Source organism: Onychomys torridus, chromosome 14 (genome assembly GCF_903995425.1).
Source record: "Onychomys torridus chromosome 14, mOncTor1.1, whole genome shotgun sequence".
Taxonomy (NCBI): Eukaryota; Metazoa; Chordata; class Mammalia; order Rodentia; family Cricetidae; genus Onychomys; species Onychomys torridus.
This window is the reverse complement of record NC_050456.1, coordinates 40,449,646-40,473,593: the sequence shown is the minus strand read 5'-3', so window position 1 is coordinate 40,473,593 and position 23,948 is coordinate 40,449,646. Positions and strand designations below refer to the sequence as shown.

General features: G+C 44.2%; 1 protein-coding gene across 4 annotated transcripts in view; it reads right to left on the bottom strand.

The window, feature by feature from the left end:
- The window catches only part of Daam1 (dishevelled associated activator of morphogenesis 1), a 168,713-nt gene that overhangs the window by 86,361 nt on the left and 58,404 nt on the right, over positions 1-23,948 (bottom strand). For 3 of the 4 annotated variants that reach the window (XM_036205612.1, XM_036205615.1, XM_036205613.1), the window contains exon 2: positions 10,985-11,204. In XM_036205612.1, the coding sequence (XP_036061505.1) occupies positions 10,985-11,167 (183 nt within the window). In that variant the 5' untranslated portion in view covers positions 11,168-11,204. Of the gene's footprint in view, positions 1-10,984; positions 11,205-22,415; positions 22,437-23,948 lie in introns of those variants that run through there. The other variant, XM_036205614.1, reaches the window with a different exon arrangement.

Here is a 23,948-nt window from a genome sequence, read left to right as displayed (position 1 = left end):
AATACCCGTTTGCAGACCTATAATCTAGTGCAACCTCAGCTGGCCACATTTAATTCCGAGCATTTCTAAGCAGTGTTCTCCTAACTGAATGGAGAGGCAGAGCCAGCTGCAAAGTGACAGACAGGTGAGACACCCCGAGCCCTGTGGGAGCCTGGAGCCAAAGTCCTGGTTCCTCCTTCTCAAGCCCATTCTGTTCTTGGAGCCCAGGCCCCTCCCACACACTCAAGAGACTTGTTTGGCAGCTCATCTGACACATTTCAGCATTAATTGGGTCAAAAGACAATCTAGCAGAGCCTCTTCCCATAGCACAGTTACATACTTACTTCACCATGTAATACACACTGGAGAAGTTTAGTTCTCTGTGGTGGTGGTGGTGGTGGGGTGTTCATATGGACCTGTGTGCATGTGCCTGCAGACGTTTGTCTCATTGAACCTGGAGGTCACTGATTCAGGGAGACTGGCCAGCCAGCCACCTCTGGCAGTCCACTGGTCTGCCCAGTGCTGGGGTTACAGGTACACACTGCTACAGATGGCTTTCACACAGATGCTGGAGATCTGAACTCAGGGCCTCACGCTAATGTGGCAGGCACTTTACTGACTGAGCCGTCTCTCTCACCCTTGGTAGAGCAATTTTAAAAGTAAAATTATTTCTTAAACCTCCCCACCTTTGTTCTTTTAATCTGCTCCCCTTCCTGCAGGCCCTTCTGATGTTCCCACAGTAACATCCAAATGAGAAAGATGAGTAGAAAAGAAGACGGGGGGGGGGGGGGGGGGGGGGGGGGGGGGGGGGGACGGAGAGGGGGTGTATGGGGACACACAGCAAAACCTGAGCTTATAGTCACCACCTCAAGGATTAGTCACAGAACAAACCAGCTCTTGTAGTACTCAGAATCATCACACACACACACACACACACACACACACACACACACACACTCCCTCCCTCCCTCCAATACTTAATACCCATTTCACATGCTAAACTTTAACAAGCACTATCCACTCACACAAGCATCCAGACAACAAGCATGCACTGAGCACCCTCTCCAGACTGGACACAAGCTCCAAGCCCAGGAAATCCAGAAGTTAGAAATGGCAGATGCAAGGAATGCCACACCATTTTACTCTCTGAAAGTGCAAGGCTGTATCTGCATCTCAGGTTGACACCAAGAGCTAGGCATTGAAGGATAAACTCAAGTTTACTGGTTACAGAATAGGAAAGGACTTTCTGGCTCCTTTTAAATTAGATGCCCATCTTTCCAGAAAACAACCCCTGTGTTTATCCCGTTGGATTTCAGTCACTAAGTTGAACTTTGTTCTTGAATTCTGTAATGTGCAGAAGTAAGAATCTGGCAGCTGTAGGGTGTTTTCAATAAATCCATTTAAAACTGGCTAAGAGAAAAATATGCAGCTTCTAAAAGAGGGACTTTCTTTTTCAACAAAGAAAATTCCAACTCTTCATCCATGAGCCAGAAAAAGCATAACTGGGGACAGAGGTGGCCACTGAGCCCCCAGGGCGTGAATCAAACAGCTTTACAAGCAGAGGACTCTGGACAGGAAGTGAGTGGGGAGGGTTCCGAGTACAGTGGTGAGCAAGTCACAGAGAAGCTAGAACCCAAACATGTGTTCCTCACGTTGTGCTAAGGTACATGTGTGGTGAGAACAAGTAATGGTGTTAAGATTGTTCCTAAAGCATCAATATAAATTCTCAGGAAGTTATATGTTTAAACTAACAGATTTTTGTTGTTGTTGTTGTTGTTTTTTGTTTTTCAAGACAGTGTTTCTCTATGTACCTTTGGAGCTTGTCCTGGAACTCATTCTGTAGACCAGGCTGGCCTCGAACTCACAAAGATCCACCTGGCTCTGCCTCCCAAGTGCTGGGATGAAAGGCATGTGAAACCGCCACCACCGCCCAGCACTAACAGATCTTTCTAACCATTAATTACTAGAGCACATAAAAAGTAAGGTGAGGGGAATAATTATAATACTTTATTTTCATGTATGGAACTGTCAAATAACAAACCTCCCCACAAAAGAAATTAAGTACAAGAAAAAATTACACTTGAAAGCTTACTCAAAGCCTACAACTTACAGAGATCAAATTAGCCCCCTGGTCTTTCAGCCCCTAAACCTGGCTTTGTGAGGTCGAGTAAAGGATGGCAAGTCAGTACAGAATCTTGACTGGTCATTTGCAACTGAGAGCCAAGGGACTACATTAAACTGTCAGATTTTCAATTACAGCCCCCGGTAAGCAGTTATACACCACAAGGTCTTTTTAGGTTTTATATTAATAGAACTGATCAAGACCAAAGGGATCTAAAGCCCTTTTCTCAACAGCCACCCCCCTCACTCACTCAATCACTCTCCTGTGGCCCAAGGCTGACCACAAACTCCCTATACAGCCAAAGATGACCTGCCTCTATCTCCACAGACCTGGGACAGGTGCCAATGTTCCAGCCACTGTTTCAGTTTAAAAAGCAACTGTTCCTGTTTCTTCCTATGTCCTCGTGTCCTCTCACCCCGTCTCTGTGATCTAACATTAGGAAGCATTCAGAGATGAATGGTAACTACACTGACACACCGTATCAAACAGGAAATCAAAATCTAAAATGAATAACTTATTTTCAAATGTCTTGGAATGATCCTGGTAAGATAAAAAAAACACACAAGATTGGAAGGAATAGTCTTCCCTTAAGCTTTAGAGAATCAGAGGACTAGAAGGAAACTTATGAAGCCATTTTGACCATCAAACTTTTTTTAAGCAGACAGGATGTAAGCCAGTACAAAGAAATACATAACATCTACTGGTATAAAACCCTGCTGCCAGATTTTAGAAGCAATACAATGTTCTATTCAAAAACACAACAGATACAGGCATGTAAAACTACACAGATTAACATTGACCAGTATTATAAACCATCAGCTTTTCTCAGGGCTAGAGCAATTTGTTTATCAAGTTCTGAATTTGAGATTGTTTTTGTTTCCTTTAAACCAACTGTGCCTTGGCAGCAGTCCACACTAACTGCACAGGACTTTTAGCACTCCACACACTGAGTCCACTATCTACACACCACTTCCTTTCGGATGCAGTGTGTATCGTCAAACCAGGCAAGCAGTTGTCTCCCAGAACTTATCAAGTTAATTTATTCAAAAATGCAAAGTGTAATTGGAAGATCTACTCTTTTTGGTTTTTTTTGTTTTTGTTTTTTTTACTTCATTGTCAATTAACAGTGCTTTAGCCAAGAGCATTCTCTTTGGTCCTTTATGAGTTTATCAGGTGGAAACAGACCTCCTGGAACTAGAACATTCTTAATACCAATTCCTTCACTCAGTTCTGGTTCTTGGCTTCCAAACAACTGAACACTCTGAAGCTATTCTAGAATAAAACCTGATTCCCTCTGCTTGGTTACCAGAAATCCTTTATACTCTAATTTTAAAACAATAGATCAAAACCAGGACTCCTTATAACCAGAGTTTTTTTATTCTATCAGTTTAAAATTACATGTTCCTGCTACCCAATTATTTTTCCAACTTCCAATGGAGACAGAAACTGAATAGCTCCCATAAGATACTTTCTATTTTTAGTCATGATTTTAGTACAAAGGCACGTTTTAAAAAGTAAAACATGATGAAACTTCTCATTGATTCTGATGATAACAGAAGAATTTTATTATTACAGAGGGCTTATAATCGTTCCAGCAATAAGAGAAATGATTTCAACAGCTTGAAAAAAGGAGGTAACAATTCTCATGGCTAACAGAACAAAATTTGCAGTCTGAGAAGCTTTCTTAAAAAAGAAAGAAGAAGAAAACACACACACACACACACACACACACACACACACACACACACACAGCACATACACATCCTATGGGAGAACCTACTATTATTTTACTAAACAGATATACATCAAACTATCTTCTAAACATTTATTTGTATACCAATAGTATAGCTTTCAATTCCCATTAGAGAAACTTGTTTTTGCAGTGGACAGCAACTAATACAGAGACTTATGGAATGAGTAGCTGTAGAATATTCCATTCTAAATGGGACAACTATATCACACTCCTTACCCACATGGCTCAGGGAACATAGCAAATGAATGGGCATAAAGACTGTAAGAACAAGACATTGGAAGGTATCTTAGGTTTCTGTTGCTGTGGTAAGAATCATGACTGAATCAACTGTGGAAGAATGAGTTTATTTCATCTTATACCTCTAGGTAACACCCCATCACTGAGGAAAGTCAAAGTAGAAACTCAAGGCAGGAGTGTGGAAGTAGGAATTGGAGCAGAAGCCACAGAGGAGTGCTGCTCACTGGCTGGCTCAGTTTGCTTTCTCATATACTGCAAGACCACCTTGCCTAGGAATGTTACTGCCCCCAGTGGGCTGAAACTCCTACATCAATCATCGGTTAAGAAAATGCCCCCATAGACTCACCTACAGGCCATTTTTGTGAAGGTATTTTCTCAACTAAGATTCCCTCTTCCCAGGTCTATCTAGGTTTGTGTGAAGTTGATAAACAACAACCAGCACAAGAAGATTGCTGCAGAACTCTAATTTGAAAGGATGGGGCTGCTGCAGTCATGAACTCACAGCAGCAGCTGTGGTTGCCGGCACAAGACCGGCACAAGATCAAACCAGCCATAATCCCAGCATAGATGGGTAGGGGCTCACAAAGCCCCGTTTGTCTCTATGTGAGGATCTTGGACAATTCAAGGCTATAGGGAAAGGAGAGTCAGTGTTCTTCAGGGAAGTGGGTTGACCATACTCCGGTGGATGGCCCGATACCCCCACACATATAGCCAAACAATTAGAGTCACAGGATTACAAAAGGAGGACCTGGAGTTCAGAGAAAGATGGCAGCAGGAGGGGTGAGGCATCAAGGAGGAATTGGGAGGACGGTGGACCTGACCAAAATGCATTGTACATATGTATGAAATTCTCAAAGAATGAATTAAAAGATTTGAAAGGTGTTTTCTGAAACTGGTTACAAATGCACATTAGTAGAAAAAGGAGGTGAGACTGAGTTATAAATATGCCCAAAGAACAGTGAGGTGTTGGAAGAGAGGCTGAGGGTTTTATTCCAGGAGAGCCTCCCATGAAAAGTGGGTGTATAAAGCCTCTTCTCTCAAAAAAGGATGTTTGAGCCTGAGTGGCCCATCTCTTAGCACTGGGTCACGTGTGACAGGATTACATGTTTATAGGCCTGTCTTCACTGCTTGACCAGCAGCTCTAGGGCATCATCAAGGATGGTGTTGTCTCCGCTTGGGATCTAGCACAGACAGGCACTTACCACACACTCACATCACAATAATCAGTCTGTTGGTGAGTAACACATTGTCTGCTTATCCTCAAAGAAATCTATTGAAAATATTAAAATACAAGTTACTTGAGCAGCACAGTTTACAGGGCTGTTGTGTCTAGTGCTTCCCAAATGAACGAGATGAGATCATCGAGTTCTTTAAGTGCTTCTAGAACAGGACACGGTGCAACTAATTTTAAGGCACCAATGCTAAATCACAGACTTCCCATGCTCTTTATTTTGATCTAGCAAAGAGTAAAAAGTGGAGGGTAGAGGGGAAGAGAGGGAGATGGAAAGGGAGGGGGGATGGAAAGAGAGAACAAGCAGGGTAGAGGATATGGGGAGGTACAATGTTCAAATGACATAAAATACACAGTCAGCAGCAATTGATCAATACGTCAATGAATGATTTAGTTGTAATAATCCATAGCAGTTAGAAATGATCAGGAAATCTTATTTTAGACAACACACATATACACTGTGGAGTGGAACACACTTAAAAGCAGGTGGGAAGGGATGAATAAAAACAAGTGTTGGCAAAGATGTAAAGAAATTGGGATAAATACTTTGCCATCTATCTATAGCTATACATCGGGCAAAATGGCTTAGCAGGATAAAGGGTCTTGCTGTACATGCCTGATGACCTGAGTTCAATTCCTAGAAATCACATGAAGGTTGAAATTGACTTTACAAAGTTGTCTTGTGACTGCCATATGTGTGACATATGTGCCCATATATACATATCTCTCTCACACACACACACACACACACACACACACACACACACACACATACACACATAGATAGATAGATAGATAGATAGATAGATAGATAGATAGATAGATAGGTAGGTAGAAAGAAAGAAAGAAAGAAAGAAAGAAAGAAAGAAAGAAAGAAAGAAAGAAAGAAAGAAAGAAAAGAAAAGAAAAGAAAAGAAAGAAAGAAAGAAAGAAAGAAAGAAAGAAAGAAAGAAAGAAAAAGAAGCTGGAAGCTTCGTAGGCTGCTTGTGGAACTGAGAGCCAGGGTGGCTGGCTACTTCAGAGCAGCCTGACAGCTCTCAAAGTTAAACACAGAGTTCTCTTAGGCCCCAGCACTTGTGCTAGTATGTCTGTAGCAATGAGAGCCACAAACATATTTACATGTATAAACTTCCATATGTGTGTTTATAGCAACATTCTTCATAATATTGCTAAACTGGTAAAAACAAAAAAAATTCTAAAACACCCATCAATTTTGAAAAATTCCTAAAATGTGATATACCTCTATGATGGAATGTTATTTGGCAATAATTAGAAATGAAGAATTAGCATCTATACAATGGAGGAATTTTGACATTACATAAAGGATATCAGTTACTAAGATCTACATTTTGTGATCCCATTTGTTCAAACTATCTGAGAAAAGCAAAATCTCCAAAACATAAAGTACTTTAGGGGCTGTCGTGGATGGTGGGGCTCAGGGTGGATAGGAGGTGACGATCAATGGGAAGGAGGGTCATTTTAAGAGCATCAAGAATGCCTAGATAGATTTTGGTGGTGGTTACAGTTTTATGGACACATTAAAGGCCACAGCACTGTGTGTTCTGCATAGACGAACGTAGTGAACAGGAGAATGTGTTTAGTGAACAGTGAGTTTAAGGGGCAGTGGGTAGGCTGATGTAACTCAGTAGTACAGCCCTTGTCTAGCAAAGAAAAGAAATGATATGGCCAAGTACCTCCTATTCTTATTGCCCTGTGTGTGGCAGGGAGACAGCCAGGACAAGGCACATCTTCCTGACTGTCTCTTCAAAGATTCAAATGCTCAACCTCCTTCCGGATTTGTTTCATTAGTGAGATGGTATGGTTTCAACACACACTCTGAAAGAAAGTCATTTGGTATCACTTTTTACAATGGCACAGTGACTCATCAGACAGGCTAAGGGAAAGGAGTCTGAGAATGACCCGCTCTGATGAGCCAGCCCCTTAGCAGCAGATGCAGAGGGAAAGGGGCCAGCAGGGCAGGGCTCACATAGCACGCAGATTAGCTTCCAAGAAAGCAGAAAACTGGATATTGCTGAGAATTGTCCTTAGAACGGACCTGAATTACCTCCCATCACTCCTGCTGCACTTGGCTGTAGCCTACAATTCACCTCCTAGGTACCAGCCCGCCTGCCTGCCTGCCTGCCTGCCTGCCTGCCTTCCTTCCTTCCTTCCTTCCTTCCTCTCCTTGCTTTCTGTACTGGAAATTGAACCTAAGCCCTCTCACATGCTAAACTGTACTACTGAGCTATATACAAAGCATTCAACTTACTTCTTTATTTTAAGACAGGGTCTCATTAAGATGTCCAGGCTGGCTTTGAACTTGGGATCCTCCTGCCTCAACCTCCCAAGCAGCTGGGAATTCAGGCCTGTAATACCTGGTCCAGCTAGGTGCCAGCGTTTCGTGCTTGGTTTTGTTTGTGTTTTAATTATCCTCTTTAATCTTTACACCAACTCTCTCATTGAGAAAAGGAATCAAGCTCAAACAGAACCTGCCTTGAAAGAACTTCCTTCAGACTGCAGGCCGAGCAGGCAGCTGGAAGTGCTGACTGGAGAACCCGGCCCTCTTTGGCATCAGTCTCCTCCCAGTACCAGGGCACAGCAGGAGAACCCAGAGAAGAAGCTTCCAGAACTTTGAGCCCACCTCTCAAGCCTCAGGCCTCCCCTGGCAATTGGAAGGGTTTGTGGTCTACGTCCCTGAAGTCAGAGGTAGACAAAAATCCATCGTCACTCACCAGGACAGACACAAACCTCAGGATAATTTGTTTTCCAATGGTTTTGGCTTAAAGTTCTAGTTTGGCATTGGTTTTTTTAACAACTAGCAGCTGTAGGCAATTTTCTCACACACAATAGAGACATCAATAAGCAGAGAGTGGAATTTTCTCCCTCTGAATGCAAAGTAACAAGCAGTCTTCAAGATGTACAGGGAGCTCCTGGGGAAGTTTCAATGCAAGAGTCTGACAGAATATGCTGGAAGGGAACAGATGCACACTATGTGGGGATACTAGCTCTTCCTTGGCTCCACAACCCACAAGGTCTGCAGCGATCAGTGGCACACCTCTCCTCGTGTACACGTTCGATTGTAAAGCACTTTGAGCCGGAAATAAAGCCAAGCCATAAATGTACCATTATTGCCCTTCTCCATAGCCATCATGGCACATGATCCACAGCCCCTCCCTGCATCCTCCATCCATCTCAGTGACCTCAGCCTTGGCCATGTGACTAGTGGTGCCAACCTCTACAAAAGAATGACACTTTCTAACCCCATGTTCTCAAGCGTGTCCATGTGATCAGCACTGACAATGAAAGATGGGCCCCGGTGACATGCCCAGTGCCATGCTACTTACAGGCTTAGAGATTGCAGCTTCCTTTCCTGTGGGAAAGAAGGCAGCAAGGAAGAGAACTACAGCTGAGCTGGGGTGAACACACAGCACTAATGCAGGGTGAGGCTTGGCTGGTGGAACCAAGGGTTCACTGCCACAGCAGAAGCCAGCTGGAGAGGCTGGACAGCCAGTGACATGACCTCCTGCCCTTCCTCCCAGCCTTCCGGAAGCCTTCCCTGACCATATTCCTCACCACACCCCACAACAAGAACAGGCATGATCCCTGCACCTTTGGGGATGTTAGAAGCTCACGATCAACCGATCCCCTCTGCTGCTATCAGCAACTGAACTAGTCTCGTTTCTGAAAGCTAAGTCTAACTTTGTTTTGTGTGAGACAGGGTTTCGGGTATCCCAGGATGGCCCCAAAGTTGCTATGGAGCCTGGGATAACTTTGAATATCTGATCCCCCTGAGTCATCACACCCAGATTATGCAGGGCTGGTGACCGAATCCAGGTGTCATGGTTAATCTTCATTGTCAACTCATTAAGATTTAGAATCCACCATGGACACACAAGTCTGGGTATGTCTGTGAGGGTGTTTTCAGGAAGATTTCACTGAGCAGGCCAGACCCGCCCTGAATTCCATGGGCTAGAGTCTTGGACTAACAAGGGAGACAACACTCACCGTCTCTGCTTCCTGAAGGCAGATACATGTGACTACAAGCTGTGTCACACACCTGCTGCCATGCCTTCCTGTCACGATGGACCAAAGCCAAAGAGGCTCTTCCTCCCTTAAGTTGCTCTGGGTCAGGCTGATTTCAGTGATGAGAAAAGTTGTACATCAGGCATCTTGTATGCTAGGCAGGAACCCTACCAATGGAACCCTACCCAGAGCCACATGTGCGCATGAGGGCGTGTGGGTGTGTGGGTGTGTAGCTCAGGTTGGCCTTGAGCTTACTATGGAACAGAAGATGACCTTGAATTCCCAGTCTTCCCACCTCCGTTTCTTAAGTGCTGGGATTGCAGGCATGCCCCATTACAGCTGGGTTTAGCTTTTTATGTTGAGACCTAAAATAAAGTTCTTCCAAGTGCAGAGAAGAGAGAGGGGATAAAATATTCTGTATCATAAAGTATAAACATGTAATCATAAGCTATCTCATTTTATCCTAATCAACGCTGCTCAAAAATAGGCTCATTTCTTTCCCTCGGGAGACCAAAACGCAAACCTCAGCTCCGCAGACTCTCGATGGCTCATCTTTCCGTTTCTGAACTCTCATCTGGAGCCAGAACAACACTGTCAGTCCCCTGGTAGGCTGTGACACAGCCTACTTTCTGCCCTCAGAATCGAGCAAAAGACCACACTCTCTAGCTTCTGCCACACAGTCACATGGTCCACTGAGAACAAACTCCTCTGGGAATGCCAGCGGGAATCAAAGTCACTGTGCTCCTGTGACTTCTTCACTGAGCCCCTTGCAGGGTCAGGCACTGGACCACTCGCTGTGGCCTGCTCTGGCTTAGCCGCTGCAGCAATCCTGAGAGGAGGTGCTCCCCTACACTTTTCAGAAACGGGGATCAGAAAACTAACATGACACTTAAGTAGGCAAATTCAGAGGAGTGTCTTGCTGATCTCTATACTAGCTCTCTTTAAATTATGCCATAAAGGTGAAGAGCCATTTGCACCTCTTGAGGAACAGGTCTACAGGATCTATATCATCTCATTTGAGGACAGCGATCTCTACAGTGTGATGGTATCTATAAAAAGTTTCCCACAACGGCTGCTACTCCAGTCCTATCATTAGTCTAAGTAATGATACTGCACTTAAGTACTAATGTCTTTCACCAAAGTTCAAAGACAAGTTGGGAAGCATGACTAGTTTTCAAATAGCACTAATACCACCCATTGGGAGAGGAGTGGGGGAACACTGAAGCATGCCGGAGGGTGTGAGCTAGATGCAGGAGTTACACACATAAGGATAGACCTAAGGAAGAATGAGGACGAATTAGAAAGAGTAGGTTAGGATACACTTGCCCTTTACCTACCACTATTTAAACAACCCAGTGTAGACAACAATCCCTCTGCCTATTTGAAGCACCAACAAAACCCTTTGTATGTAGGCCTCATACAACCCTTTTGAACACCCACTCACCTACTACAAGGCGTGCGCGCGCGCACGCGCACACACACACACACACACACTCACACACACACTCACACACACAGCTCAGTGAGGACAGTAAGGATTCAGATACAGCCAAGCCAGGCCAACCCACCCACTCCCTCCCCTCTTCTCCCCTGGCTTAGCAACAATTATAGCATGATAGCATAGACAGCTGAGACTCACCACAAGTTCACTGAACATGACATCCAGCTCCTCCACAGGGGGCATGGGCAGCGCTGGCTCCATGGTCTGAAGTGCAAAGTTGCTATCATTCCGAAGCCGATATGTGATTTCTGGGTGGTCATTGTTTCGGAAACAGCAAAAGATAAACGAGATCCCTCGTCCACCTCTCTTCCTTGGGGCCATGGTTAAATTCTCTCCTATTTCTTGATATTACTAAACTCTGTGAAAAGACGACACGACATGGTTGAGTATGACAGAAAAATCAAACCAATTCAAAATAGAGTTCCCTGTGCTCTAGCAGCATGTGAACTCTATAGGAAACAGTTTGGCATCTAAGTGGGCAAGAACCCATGTCCTTCCATTCACTTATTGAGTGCTTCCGTAGGCCAACTGTGTACAAATAGTGCAGCTCCAGCTGCTGTACCCTGCAACACGCGCTGGCCAGTCCACCTGATGACCATTCTTTGTATGGAATTCCTTTTCCTCAGGAATGACTGCTTCTGAAACTTCTCTTTGCAGCAGACACAAATCACTTCAGAAAACCACAGCCAATCCAAATGCAGAGTTGTAGAGCCCAATCCCAATGGATACATCTACAAAACACTCCCACAGCTAAGGCCCCGGGAACATTGTAGAACAGAGACCAGGAAGACTGTAAGAGACAGAGGATTAGGGAGTTTGCTGTGAGATTGTGTCTCCTAGTAGCATCAGAAGCTATGCTTATAAAGTCTTACAAACATGACTGTCCAAATGTGAGCTGAAGAAGGATGACACCAATGAACATACCAAACAGGATGGGGAAAAGCCCACAAAGCCTCAACCCGACTCAAAAAACCATAGGCAACTAAGTAAAGCTGGGAATGGGAGAGGCGGTCTTACCCAGGGAAGAGTATACCAATTGGTTGCCTGGTGCCAAATGGTCATCCCTGAAAACATGCATACAAGCAACATTGCATGTACTCAATAGGTTACATTTTGGAATATATGTGCATGAAAATACATACATGCATGCAGTAACTCTTAGTGAAAAAAGAAGCCAATAATTTGAAGGAGAGTAGAAAGGTTTAATGGAGGGGAGTTTTGGAGGGAGGAAAAGGAAGGGAGAAATGTTATAATATAATTATAATCTCAAAAATAAACACCAACCACCAAAAAAAAAAAAAAAAAAAAAAGAATGATTGCTTCTTCTTTGGTCCCTAGGAAATCTTATTATCCTTTTTTTTTTTTTCAAGTTAAAGCTTCATATTTTTTTCTTTCATTTACTTATTTATCTGTGGGATGGCATTTTGTGTCATAGTGCATGTGTAGCATCTGGTGACAGTTTGGGGGGGCGTCATTACTGTCTTTCTAACATGACGGTTCCTGCTGGTACTGAACTCGAACTCAGGTCACCAGTCTTGCTGACAAGTGCCTTTACCTGCTGAGCCATTGTGTCAGCCCCAGCATCCTTTAAAGCCCTACTTCAAGTTCTCCGTCGCCTCCTTAGGTTGACTTAGAAATTCTGACTAGATGCGCAGGCATCCACCCATCTGTCCTAGCACATGTGCAGTCCTATTCGTATGCCTGCATCTCCTGTTAGTGACAACTCAAGCACACGGCCTAATGTACTCCGTCCAGAGCCAGAGCCAAAGCCAGAGGAACCACCCTGCAAATGTTTACCAGATGAAGTTGATGGTAAAGCAAGAGCTTTAGGTATTAGAGCTTTTTAAAAGGAAAGACAAGAGTCCACCAACAAGGGAAATATTGAAATAAATTACAGCAGGTCACATGAGAGAATATGATGAATTCATTAAACAGAATAAGACATCCCAAATATGTAAGTAAAAAAAGTTCAAATGCTATATAATATACACACTCTACTTGGCATGATTACAGGGTGTTTTCAGAGCATATTAAGATTTATGAATGTATGAAAAGATACTAATAGCAGTAGCATCAAAAATAAAAAGGTTTGGGGAACTGTGTCTTTTATCTTGTATCCCTTTGAATTTTCACCATAAATGGTTTTTAAGGGGTTGAGTACTTTTTGAGTTACAACCATATTTTGTCTGGGAATTATTTCCAAGTGATCCAATCAAAAGGAAAAACCAAGTCCAAGGAAACCATGTCCTGAGTGCTACTACAGCACATTTTAAGAGTAATCTCATCGACAGGAAAACAGGCCCTGGGAGATGATCCAGGGAGGGCAGTACTTCCCCCGAGAGCCCAGCCTGAATCCGGAGCCCCAGCCCACGTAGGAGCAATAGTGCTGTACAGGTCTGTAACGGAGATGGGAAACAGGAGAGGCTAGGAGCTCCCCACCGGCTGGCCTAGCTTAGGCAGCAGGAGACAAGAGACAAGTCTCAAGCAAGGTGGAAGGGGACAGCGTCACCACACTTTGGAGCTGTGGACAGGTGACTTGCTGGAGAGCTCCAGAGGCTGCCAGGCCCCTCCCTCCCAGGGGGAAGACAGCTCATTTCAGAGATGAAGTCAATGATGCCATGTTGATAACTAGGACAAAGCAGTCTGTCCTCCCACACAAGGCTAGCAAATGGCAGGACTTCCTAAAAGACATGAACAGGTCCAGGTGGGAGAAGTCCTGCATCTATCAAACTGCCAATTGATCTCGGGGCGGATATACAGAAACAGGCTCAGAACCGGGCTGCCTCCAAGGTGGAACTGAAAGCCAGTGAGCTGTAGCTGTGGGAGACACAGGCAGCTCTCTGTGAGCAGGGGACAAGGTAGAGGGAAGGAGACCCTGGCTGGCACGGTTGTCGTCAGACCACTTTCCTCTTAGGAATGCCCAGGACAATAATATGCCCTAACAATCTCATAAAACTTCTTGCAATTAAAAAGAACATGCATAGCTGGGTAGTGGTGGCACATGCCTTTGATCCCAGCACTCGGGAGGCAGAGCCAGGAGGATCTCTGTGAGTTCAAGGCCAGCCTGGTCTACAGAGTGAGATCCAGGACAAGGCACCAAAGCTACATGGAGAAACCCTGTCTCAAAACACAAGCAAAAACAAATAAACAAACAAAAAATGCACAAGCTGCCAATTGTCTCTCAGGCCTCCGCAATCTGCCCCATCTGCCTTGCCATCTTACCATGGGTTACTGCACCTAAAATACACTGGTTATTTTGCTTTTGACCTCAGGACCTTGCACCAACAATGTCAGAGACTGGCATTTGAGGTCTACATCAGCACAGGGCTGAGTCCTCCTGCACTAGCACTCTGTCAGAGGGCACCCCTGATGCCCGTCGACAGCAATTATCTTTCCATGTCCCATGCACTATTCTTCCATCGCAGTGAAGTTCTTCATAGCAGTTGCTGCTAGTTGGAATTCTCCTATGTGGTTATCTTATGAAGGAGGAGCCATGATGGTAAATATTTAAGAAGTATGCAATTTCAATATTCAAGCTCATTTTAAAGGGCTCTACTCCCAAAAAGTTTTAAAACTCTGGGGAATGAAAATGAAAGCTGGGCTCATAAGGTTTTCAGCTTTTAAAGAACAATATAGGATTGCTGTACTTAACAATACAAACAGAAACACAGGACAGAGACTAGAAACAAGTGTGTCAGGATTTAGAAATAGTTAGCTCTGGAGAGATTTGTTCTTTGGTTTTGTCCATATGTTTTAAAAGTGAAACTCAGTCTACCAACACAGAGTACCTGCAAACCCCACTGCAGAATCACCGTCCATTTGTTGGTTAATATTTTGGGTAAGTTTGTATACATAACTCTGGCTTGCACACACCTCTGGGATTGAGTCCCTTAGCTGTCTTCAGGGTGAGGGGTGTGCATGGTTTCTGAGCATCTGCAACTCCAAGTGCTTGGGGCATGAAGGGAGGGAGGGCATGGCCCCGCAGGACAACCATGTTGGCTCTGAAATAAAGACTCAGTCTAGACATCTAACATCTTATCGAACTGGAACATGCATTCCTCGGTCTAAGGTATACATGTATAAGGTCATACAGCACACATGCAGTACTTGGGAGTCCTCTGACAAATGGTGATCTGTACCTGCTATGTCCCATATACAGTGAGCACCTAAGGATTCAGAAATGGGAACTTAGAGACAGGGAACAGCAGTATATCAAATCATTAAAACAAAGGTAATATGACATGCCCTGCCAGATAGCTCCAGGGAAACAAGCAATAAGATCTGGAAACAGCCCTTGACAGACAAGCAGGACAGTCAGGCAGAGGGGACAGTGCAGGTACTGATGAGGGGAGGGGCAGAGAGGGTGCTGGGCATGTGTAGCCCGAGGCAGTCTAGTGCACATCCTCAATTTCCCATGGCAAAGCCCTGGGCTGTCATTCCCTTGCTCAAAAATCTGCTAACGGTTCCCTCAGTACTATTCTAAATTGGCTTGCCATGCTCCAAACTGGATTTGGGCCCAATTTTCCCATGTTTTCTACTTTGTTACTAATGTCCTACTTTATTCACAGGCCAACTTCCTACGCCCCCCCCAAATATCCTGTAATCCTATCATTTTCTACCTAGGAAGTCCCTTGTGCTGCATGGCTTCTGTCAACATCCTCCCACCCCACCAGTACCAGTCTCCGGAGCTCTCAGGCAGTGAAACACAGCTGGGGCTGATGGCAGCTGCAATCCAGTTCAGCATTTCTTAAAGCAACTTATCCAAGCCTTCAAACGGGCACACATTCTGACCTAGTGTTTCTGCTTCTGGGAATATACTTCACATGCTCAGAGACACAATCAAAGATTCTCTCTCTCTCTCTCTCTCTCTCTCTCTCTCTCTCTCTCTCTCTCTCACACACACACACACACACACACACACACACACACACACACACACCAAACCACTATCTGAAACAGCCAATAAACTAGAGCATAAAATAAGTGATAATGATGGAAATCATCTAAAAAATGTTATGATGGCACAAAGATGATGGGTCAGCAGCAGCTATTTGTAAGAAGATACTTAGTGACATGCTCATAACTAAGTATACAGTATCACATTTTATTAAAAATCCATATGCATAAGAAGAGTGGGAAAACTTTATCACTATCAGCAGCAGTTGACTCTGTGATATGTGTGGACCACCTTGATCTTTTTAAGACTCTAGTATGCCTCATATTGTTATAATGAAGACACACTATTTGCACTATTAATGAAAAGAATTTATTTTTAAAATAACTGATGTGATTATTTGCTAGCTTTAGAAGGAAGTGTGATAAATGCCTATTAAAAACACTCAAATGAGATGCATCAGGCCCCAAGTTCCATCCCCAGCACTGCTAAAGAACAAAGAAGAGGAAGAATATCCAGCTGATTGGATATTGATTGCTGATTTGTACAACTAGCTTGCCAGGTTTCTTGTGGGGAAGGACTAGTTGTTTTCGCTGTAATCTGCTGCAAATGGCTATTTTTATAATACACAGTACAGATATCTCAGCAACCTCAAATCACTGAGGAAGGTTCTCTAGTCAGCGGTTCTCAACCTGTGGTTCATGACCCCTTTGGGGATCATAGATCAGATAGCCTGCATATCAGATATTTATATTACAATTTACAACAGTAGCAAAATTACAGCTATGATGTAGCAATGAAATGGTTTTATGGTTGGGGTCACCACATGAGGAATGTATTATAGTAAAGTGTCAACAGTATTAGGAAGGTTGAGAACCACTGCTCTAGTTAACTTCATGTCTTGTACTCTGCATAGAGAGGCAGCTGATGAACACTAGGTCAAGGGAGTCATGACTTATCTCATTAAACTGTAACTCTTGGTGTTTGTCTTTGGTATGTGTCAAAAGGGCAGGGGCCACCATCTCCTTGAAAGCCAGGTCAGTGTCCTGCAGAGCTTGTTAACAGTAAACTTCAGAGAGCATTCAGGGCAAGGTCTGTGTGGTTAGGTGGAGGGATGGGTGGAATGCTTAGACTCTGGGAAATAAAGGAAGAAAATGAAGTAGATTGAAATACACAAGGGGTGGCACCCAGAGTATCTTAAGGTCGAAGCTCAGGCTTCAAGTTGATGTTTAGCCAATTCTCCCAGGCAGTCTTACTAATAAACCAATCTGTCCGAATCCTCACAGCATTTCACAATGCTATGATGCACAGCTGATGGTTACAGTCATTTGTGAAGTTGGTATTTCTTCCCTCTTTGAAGGAGTCAACTCCATGAAGACAAATGCCCAAAAATAAAATGTCACAGTCTTGTATGTGAGGTGTTAAGTAACCAAACAATTTGGAAAATTTGCATTTTCTAAGTTGTTTTTACATAAAATCAAGCTATACTACGTTCTGGTTGCATTAAGGGCCAGGGAATAGTGTTAGGACCTAAACCTCAGTCCAAAGTAGTTTTAAATCTTAAAGTACCATTCTATAAAGAGAATGTGAAGATGTGACTAATTCTACATGGACAATAAGTTAGAGTCTACTATGGATCAGAACCTGATTGAAATCACTGCACTTGACAGGCACCTTGTACCTAGCTTCAGTAAGGAGCAGAGGTCAAGATTTCATGCTAGTTGCTCAATGAAACCACAATTAAATGCACCTTTAAGTTACCCATCATGCACAGAGATAGTTGAGATGTCCAACTGGCAGCCATTTCATACACATATTTGGAACACCACTTTTCAGAGCCTCATCTCTTAGATACAGATCAAAACAGGAAGCAAAAGCAATCATCCCGTTGACTCTGAGGAGGAACCACTTCCACAGGCCTCCTCCTTTCACAGTATAAAAACTTCACTGACCATGGTGATTCCAACAGCTGCCTTGAGCCCTGCAAGCACACCACACCCGTTACTTCTTCCCATCGCCTCTCAAAAGATGAAGCTGAGGAAGCAGGAGCCAATTAAGAAGAGAAGTTTGTGGAAGACTTGGTTTGCTGATAAAGTAGAGGTGTTTGTGCAGAAAAGTCTGGCCAGCTGGGAGTGGGGTGTGGGGTGTGCAGAGAAGTCAGGCTGGAATCCAGTCCCCACCCTCTCCAACATCAGGGTACTGGCATTAGGCAGCCACCTTTCACCTCCCAACAGAATGATTTCAACAGTTTCTTCTCCCTGGCCCTTGGTTTTCAGGCCAGGTGTTGGAAGACCTTTCCTGGTCTGGTAGAGCAGACAGTAAATACTGGAGGATCTGTAGGAAATTTGATCTCTGTTACAAGTATTCAATGCTGCCATTTCTCCATGAAAGTAGCCAAAGGCATATGAGAACATGATGAGCCCAAATTTTAATATAACTCCACTCTAGAGAATGAAATATGAATTTCCTTTAACTTTATAATACCCAAGGCTGGGGATACAATTCAGTTGGTGAAGTGTAGCCTAACATGCACATAACTCAGGGTTCCATTGCAGAACCCCAGAACCCCACAAAATAAGATCTGGTGGTGTACAGCTATAATTCCAGCAGAGGGATCACAAGTTTCTGGATCATGAACCATGATCCAGCATGGTGAGTTTAAGAATAGTCTCAACTATGTGAGATGTTCTCTCTCAAAACAAACAAAATTTTTTTTAAACTTTAAAATGTTTCATCACATCCATAAACAGTATTTTTCAAACTTGTCCTCAACCACCAAATATATGAAAACCATTCTTAGTTCATAGACCAAAAGAGCAGGTGGCGTGCCCATACAGGCCCTTGGGCTGCAGGCTACAATGGCTGCCCTTCTACATCAAATGCATCCATTTAATCTACTGAGCTGTTGCAGACAGTGCTCAGGGAAGGCCCCACCTGATAAGTGACATTTAGCTAAGACCTACAGGATGAAGTAGGAACAGCCCTGCAAAGTAGAAAAGATTCCAAACAGGAGGGGTGTGCACTGGCCTGGATCAGGGAGGAGGCTGGCACATTTGAGTCAGAGGGAAGCCCAGGCTGTGAGTAATCGCAAACTAGAGAGGGCAGAGGCCCAAACTCAAAGGGCTCATACACTGTAATGCCAGCTTAGTGACTTGATTTTCCTGCCTTCCTCTCCCAACTTCTCAAACGTTGCCCAAGCTTAGGCCAACACAAGTAAGTGGACATATGCCATCATCAGACCTCAATAGTAGCTGCATGATGGAGCGTGTACACATGTACACACATACACCCACACATAGGCATGAACACATGTATGTGCACACACAGTGGTCCACTTGCAGGGATTAGTTCTTTCCTTCTACCATGGGTTCCAGGGCTTGAACTCAAGTCATCAGTATGAGCAGCAAGCGCCTTTATCTGCTGAGCCATCTCAATAGCCCAAGCTTTCCTTCCTTATCTACCACCATTTTTGGGACTCGCTCCAATAACACCATTTTTATGAGCCTTAAACTCTCCAGGGATGGGTACACATTCTTGCCACAACTATTGTACATACACATAACTAAGTGCATTTATAGTCTGGTTTTCCACTAGACTCAGGGACTCTGAGAGCAGAGACTAAGCCCTATTTTAGTCCCTGACAGGCACTATATTCTCAATAAATGCTTGCTGAACGAAAAGCATAAATGCCTAAGTGAGCAGATGGTCTGACCTCTGAATTTCAGGCATGTGACTCTGTGTTCTTCCCACAGTTGTCCTTGAGTCTGGGTTTTACAACCACAGAGCATTTATAACCAGCTGGAGTGCTGAGTGCTCCTTAGCCACCAGTCAAGTTGTTGATGCTGTCAATAGCTTCCGCTGATAGAACTCACCCTCAAGGTATTTGCAGTTTCCCTGGGGGTGGAGCAAAGGGTTTCTGGAAAAACTAGTTGGTGCCTACTTTGTCAACTCATTCACAAATAGGCTCCATGGGAAGCTGGACTCACTGCAAAAACCTTTAGTTATTTCCCAAATTCCTTACATTTAAAGAATACTTTGCTTAAGAAAATTTTCTTTTACTCAGTTATCCTTATCTGAATTCCCTCAATAGGCCAGACAGAGCTGGAGACATAGATGGAGCACCACTCTGGGAGTTCACAGCCTAGCGGGGATGACTGGGGACCAGCTCTGCTGGTCCTTCTCTTGACTAGAGAGGGCAATGTGGTTCTTGAAACCAAGAACCTGTGTGTCACATTTTGGTTCCTTTTTAATCAGATCAGCCTGAAAGAAAGAACTAATTCCACCATGACAGCTGTGCCCTCAACCAGAACCCTTTTCTAAGCTCAGCTTCTGGCACTAGGGCAGGGGAAGAAGTCACCTCTGGGACAGCCCGATGCAGTCCATCTATAACATTACAGATGGCTATTGCTATGCTGCGCACAAGGAAGTGACTAAAGCTACTTAAGATTCTGGAGCAGGTGCATTTTGCTTAGCAAAGGGTAAGAGATTCAATCCATCTGTGGTCTAGCTCAGAGCCAGAGTCATTTGTACTGCTCTTTAGCAAAACAAACAACACTTCTCGATGCAGCACAGATCAGAAAACAAGGCCAATTTGGGGGTAATGTAGATGACAATGATAACTGAGATTTTTTTTTAATCGTCAAGACACTTCAAAAGTCTGTAAAAATTGACTTTTTAGGGTTTTCCTTTGATAATGCCAGTCATAGCACAAGAGATATGTGACATCTGCTTTCTACAAAGCAAGACACAGTGAGTAGCTAATGTTTGGGGAAAATGTGAGAGTTCTAATGACAAAATTAAGTTTTCACAGATTTGTACACCATTTTAATGGTTCATCAGAGACTTCTGTCATCTATTTTAAAGATGGCTGACCACACCAAGGGATCAGCACTCACTGGCTATGTTCTCAGGGTTTTTCCCTAACAGGAATAGTTACAAAGGAAACTATAGCCTAGATATGCTGGGACCAGGAAAGGCACAAAGCTCCTGCTGGCCCACCCACTCACCTAAGCACCAACAGTTTCTGCATGGGCTCACAAGTTCAGTGGGGAACCATTGGTCCTTTTCTAGCTCTGTTATTTTAACCAAGACACAGTGTTTCATAGTAAATTCTCCAGGTAAAAGTCTCAACACTAAATTACCAGCATTTCTTACAACAAAGGTATCTGAAATGTCTGAGCCAAACTGAATTTAGGTCACATGCACAAACAGGGCCAAGGACGAACTCTGTATGGTAAGAGCGTCTGGACAAGTGTAGGGAGTCTCCATTCAGCTGCCCCACCTTTTGCTTTCAGAGCCTCGGTGCACCTCACAGTTTAGTTCTCCAGGGGGTTCCAATGAAAATGTGGGCTGCAGCCATACAACTCAAGGCCTCTTATCAAGAAAATGTGAAAGGAAACGATAGCTTTGCTTCTTTCTCTGGCCATCTCTCTCCTCTCACATTCCTCTTGTCTAGATTCATTTCCCAAGCACGCCAAGTGCCAAATGCCAAAGGATCATGGGATACAGTCAAAGGTTGCAGAAGCATCCGAAACCCTGCAACATCCTTTCTACCAGGAAACGGAAAGGGCGTTTCTCAGTGCATCAGTGGAGAGACAGCCCAGCCCTTCCCACACACTTGGTCCCAGAAGGATGTTCTTTCTACTAGGGCATGTCTTGGAGTGGCTCTGGGAAATTCACTCAGCAGTCGGTGCATACCAGTAAGGTCTCTGACGTATGAGGAAAACAGGGAGGGCACCCTACTTTTGCCCCACCCCGGCAACAGGGAAAACAAATTCCAAACCCAAAAAGCCAAGGAACCCCTGAAATTCAGCCCTTCTGTGTCCACTGGTCATCCAGGCATGCACAGGGAATCCAAACATATGCCCTTCCTCCCTTAGTTCTTCCCTAGATGAGGGGGGAAGGGTCCCAAGTGCACCCCACAAACACCTTCGGGACAGACCAGGACACAACAAGTAAATCACACATTCTCAACTGTGTTTCCAAGTTCCTGCCCCAGATCTTGCCAGGAGCCCTGTCCCCTCCCTTACCCTCCCCCCCATCTCTCATGGGAAGAGCCAACAAGGACACCTCTAGATTTCCCCCCCTGAAAAACTGGCATGTCTAGGGGAATGACTCAATATTTTAACGGAAGGTTCACGGCATAAATCCCTAAAGCCAACAGAACACAGCTCTTGGTGAGGATGTCTGTGTTGCTCACATGACAGAAACCAGCGTCTGAAAGCCAAGACAGCCCAATCATCTGGGAGAAAAGCCAAACCAAAAGTGTCACTGGAGCTCCCCACCGGAGGAGTCACAGGCTCACCACAGAGCTGCGGCACTGGGCAGCAGACCTGTTGCTAGCCTGGGAGTTGAGCCGATAAACAAATTGAAGGTGAAGGCCAAAGACACACAGACCATTTTCTCCCCCTGGGTCCCTATCCTCAGTGCCTCTAAAAGACCCACTCAACACCTGTCCAAGGACACCTTTAAAAGTGAAGGTCACAAAACACAAGCAGACTTACTGGCCAGCTGTGTCACTCCAAACACTCAGCTGTTTAAGAGGCCAAATTTGAGTCCTTAACAAGCAAAAGGATGTAGCGTCCTGATTCACCCCAGCGCTTTCAGGAAGAGCCCCAGGGTAAGACCATTCGTCACTGGGGAAGGACACATGTGTTGCAAGACACCAGCACATACTTGTTCCTTCCGTGCTCTGGGACGTGGTTGATGGGTGTCCTCCAGAAGTCAGTCTTCACACACTGCAAGTCCATGGCTGCCTCCAATAACAACCCCACAATGACCACACTACACCCAGGCAGAGAAGCAGTGGTGTCAGCCATGCAGAGCACACCTGGGACTCCATGACAGTGGCTGAGAAAGAGAAGGAGACACTGTTCGTGTCTTTTAGCTTCTTAATACTGGATAATTCTGGCAAATTCTCCGAGAGTAACTGAACAGATTACATATTATACTTATTCTCTCTCCATGACTATGTTCTAAAACTTAGAAGCTTACCAAAGACATGCTGGAGATCCCAGTAAGGTCACAAGCCCTGGCCCCCAGAGAAGAGACTTCTGTTCCCAGTCCTCGGTGCCCCTAAGCCAGAAGCCACTTAATTTTATCCCTTCTCAATATTATAACCAAAGTTTATCAAGGATACATAATCTGTATTTCCACAAAGGCTTCAGCAGAGAAAAACGGCTACCAGCATTCTTGTGGACCATGATTCACTGGATTGAAAAATAGAAGATTTGCCCAGAGGCCCTTTCACCTTCATGTTTACAGAAAGCAAGTTTGAAAACTCCCTTCTTTTTATGATCAGTTTTCACACCGAGTTACGTTCATGCATTTGCAAGAGAGGAAACAGAAACACTAAGCAGAGCAAAGATTCTTGGTTAAATTCAGCCACCCACAAGGGTCCCATTGTTCTCAGTTATGGGCAACTGAGGTACCGGCAGCCCAGGAATTGTGACCTGGGTTCAAATTCTAACTTAACCACTTCTTATGGAACATTAGGAATGCTATTTGTATTTCCTGACTCAGTTTTATCATCCAGAGACATGAAAGAAAAGTTATGTATGCTTTTCTCACCACTTTCTTCTAAAAATAAATAAATAAATGAAAATTATGAATCAAGTCATTTTATTACTAAAACCAGGTTAAATAAAACCTTAAACACAAAACTAAGACAAACATTGAGATGGTCAGAGTCTAGGGAGCAACATAGGAAATACCTAAGTCCACAAAAGCTGAAGGAACTGAGGTATAAGCCTCCAAGAGGGGAATGAGTGGGCGGTGCAGTTCTTACTCACTAGTTAAACCTCGGTAGAGCTCGTTCCGTACAAGATTCCATCTTCTCTCTAGAGAAACTGCTCCTAGGCACTGGACTAGAGGCAGCATGAGTGATGTGTGCTGCCTCCGTACAGTATTTAGCATCACCAAATACTCAGTAAACACTGGTGGTTCTCAGTGGACACATAAGAGAAAGTGGGGATAAGATTACAAAGTTGGAGGGAGAACTTGTATGCAGTAACTGCTGTTCCATGGAAACAAGCTAACCAGACATTCACTGACACCCCTCTGCATATCAGCAGAGTGCATTCCTGGAATGAGACTGCCTTAACCTCTACAGGGCAGTTGTCATCGCTAAATCAAGAGCTCTGGAGGGTGATCAGCTTAGCTGCTAACTGTGGGAAATTCTCTGAGGTTTGGGCGGCAGTGTGGAAAAGG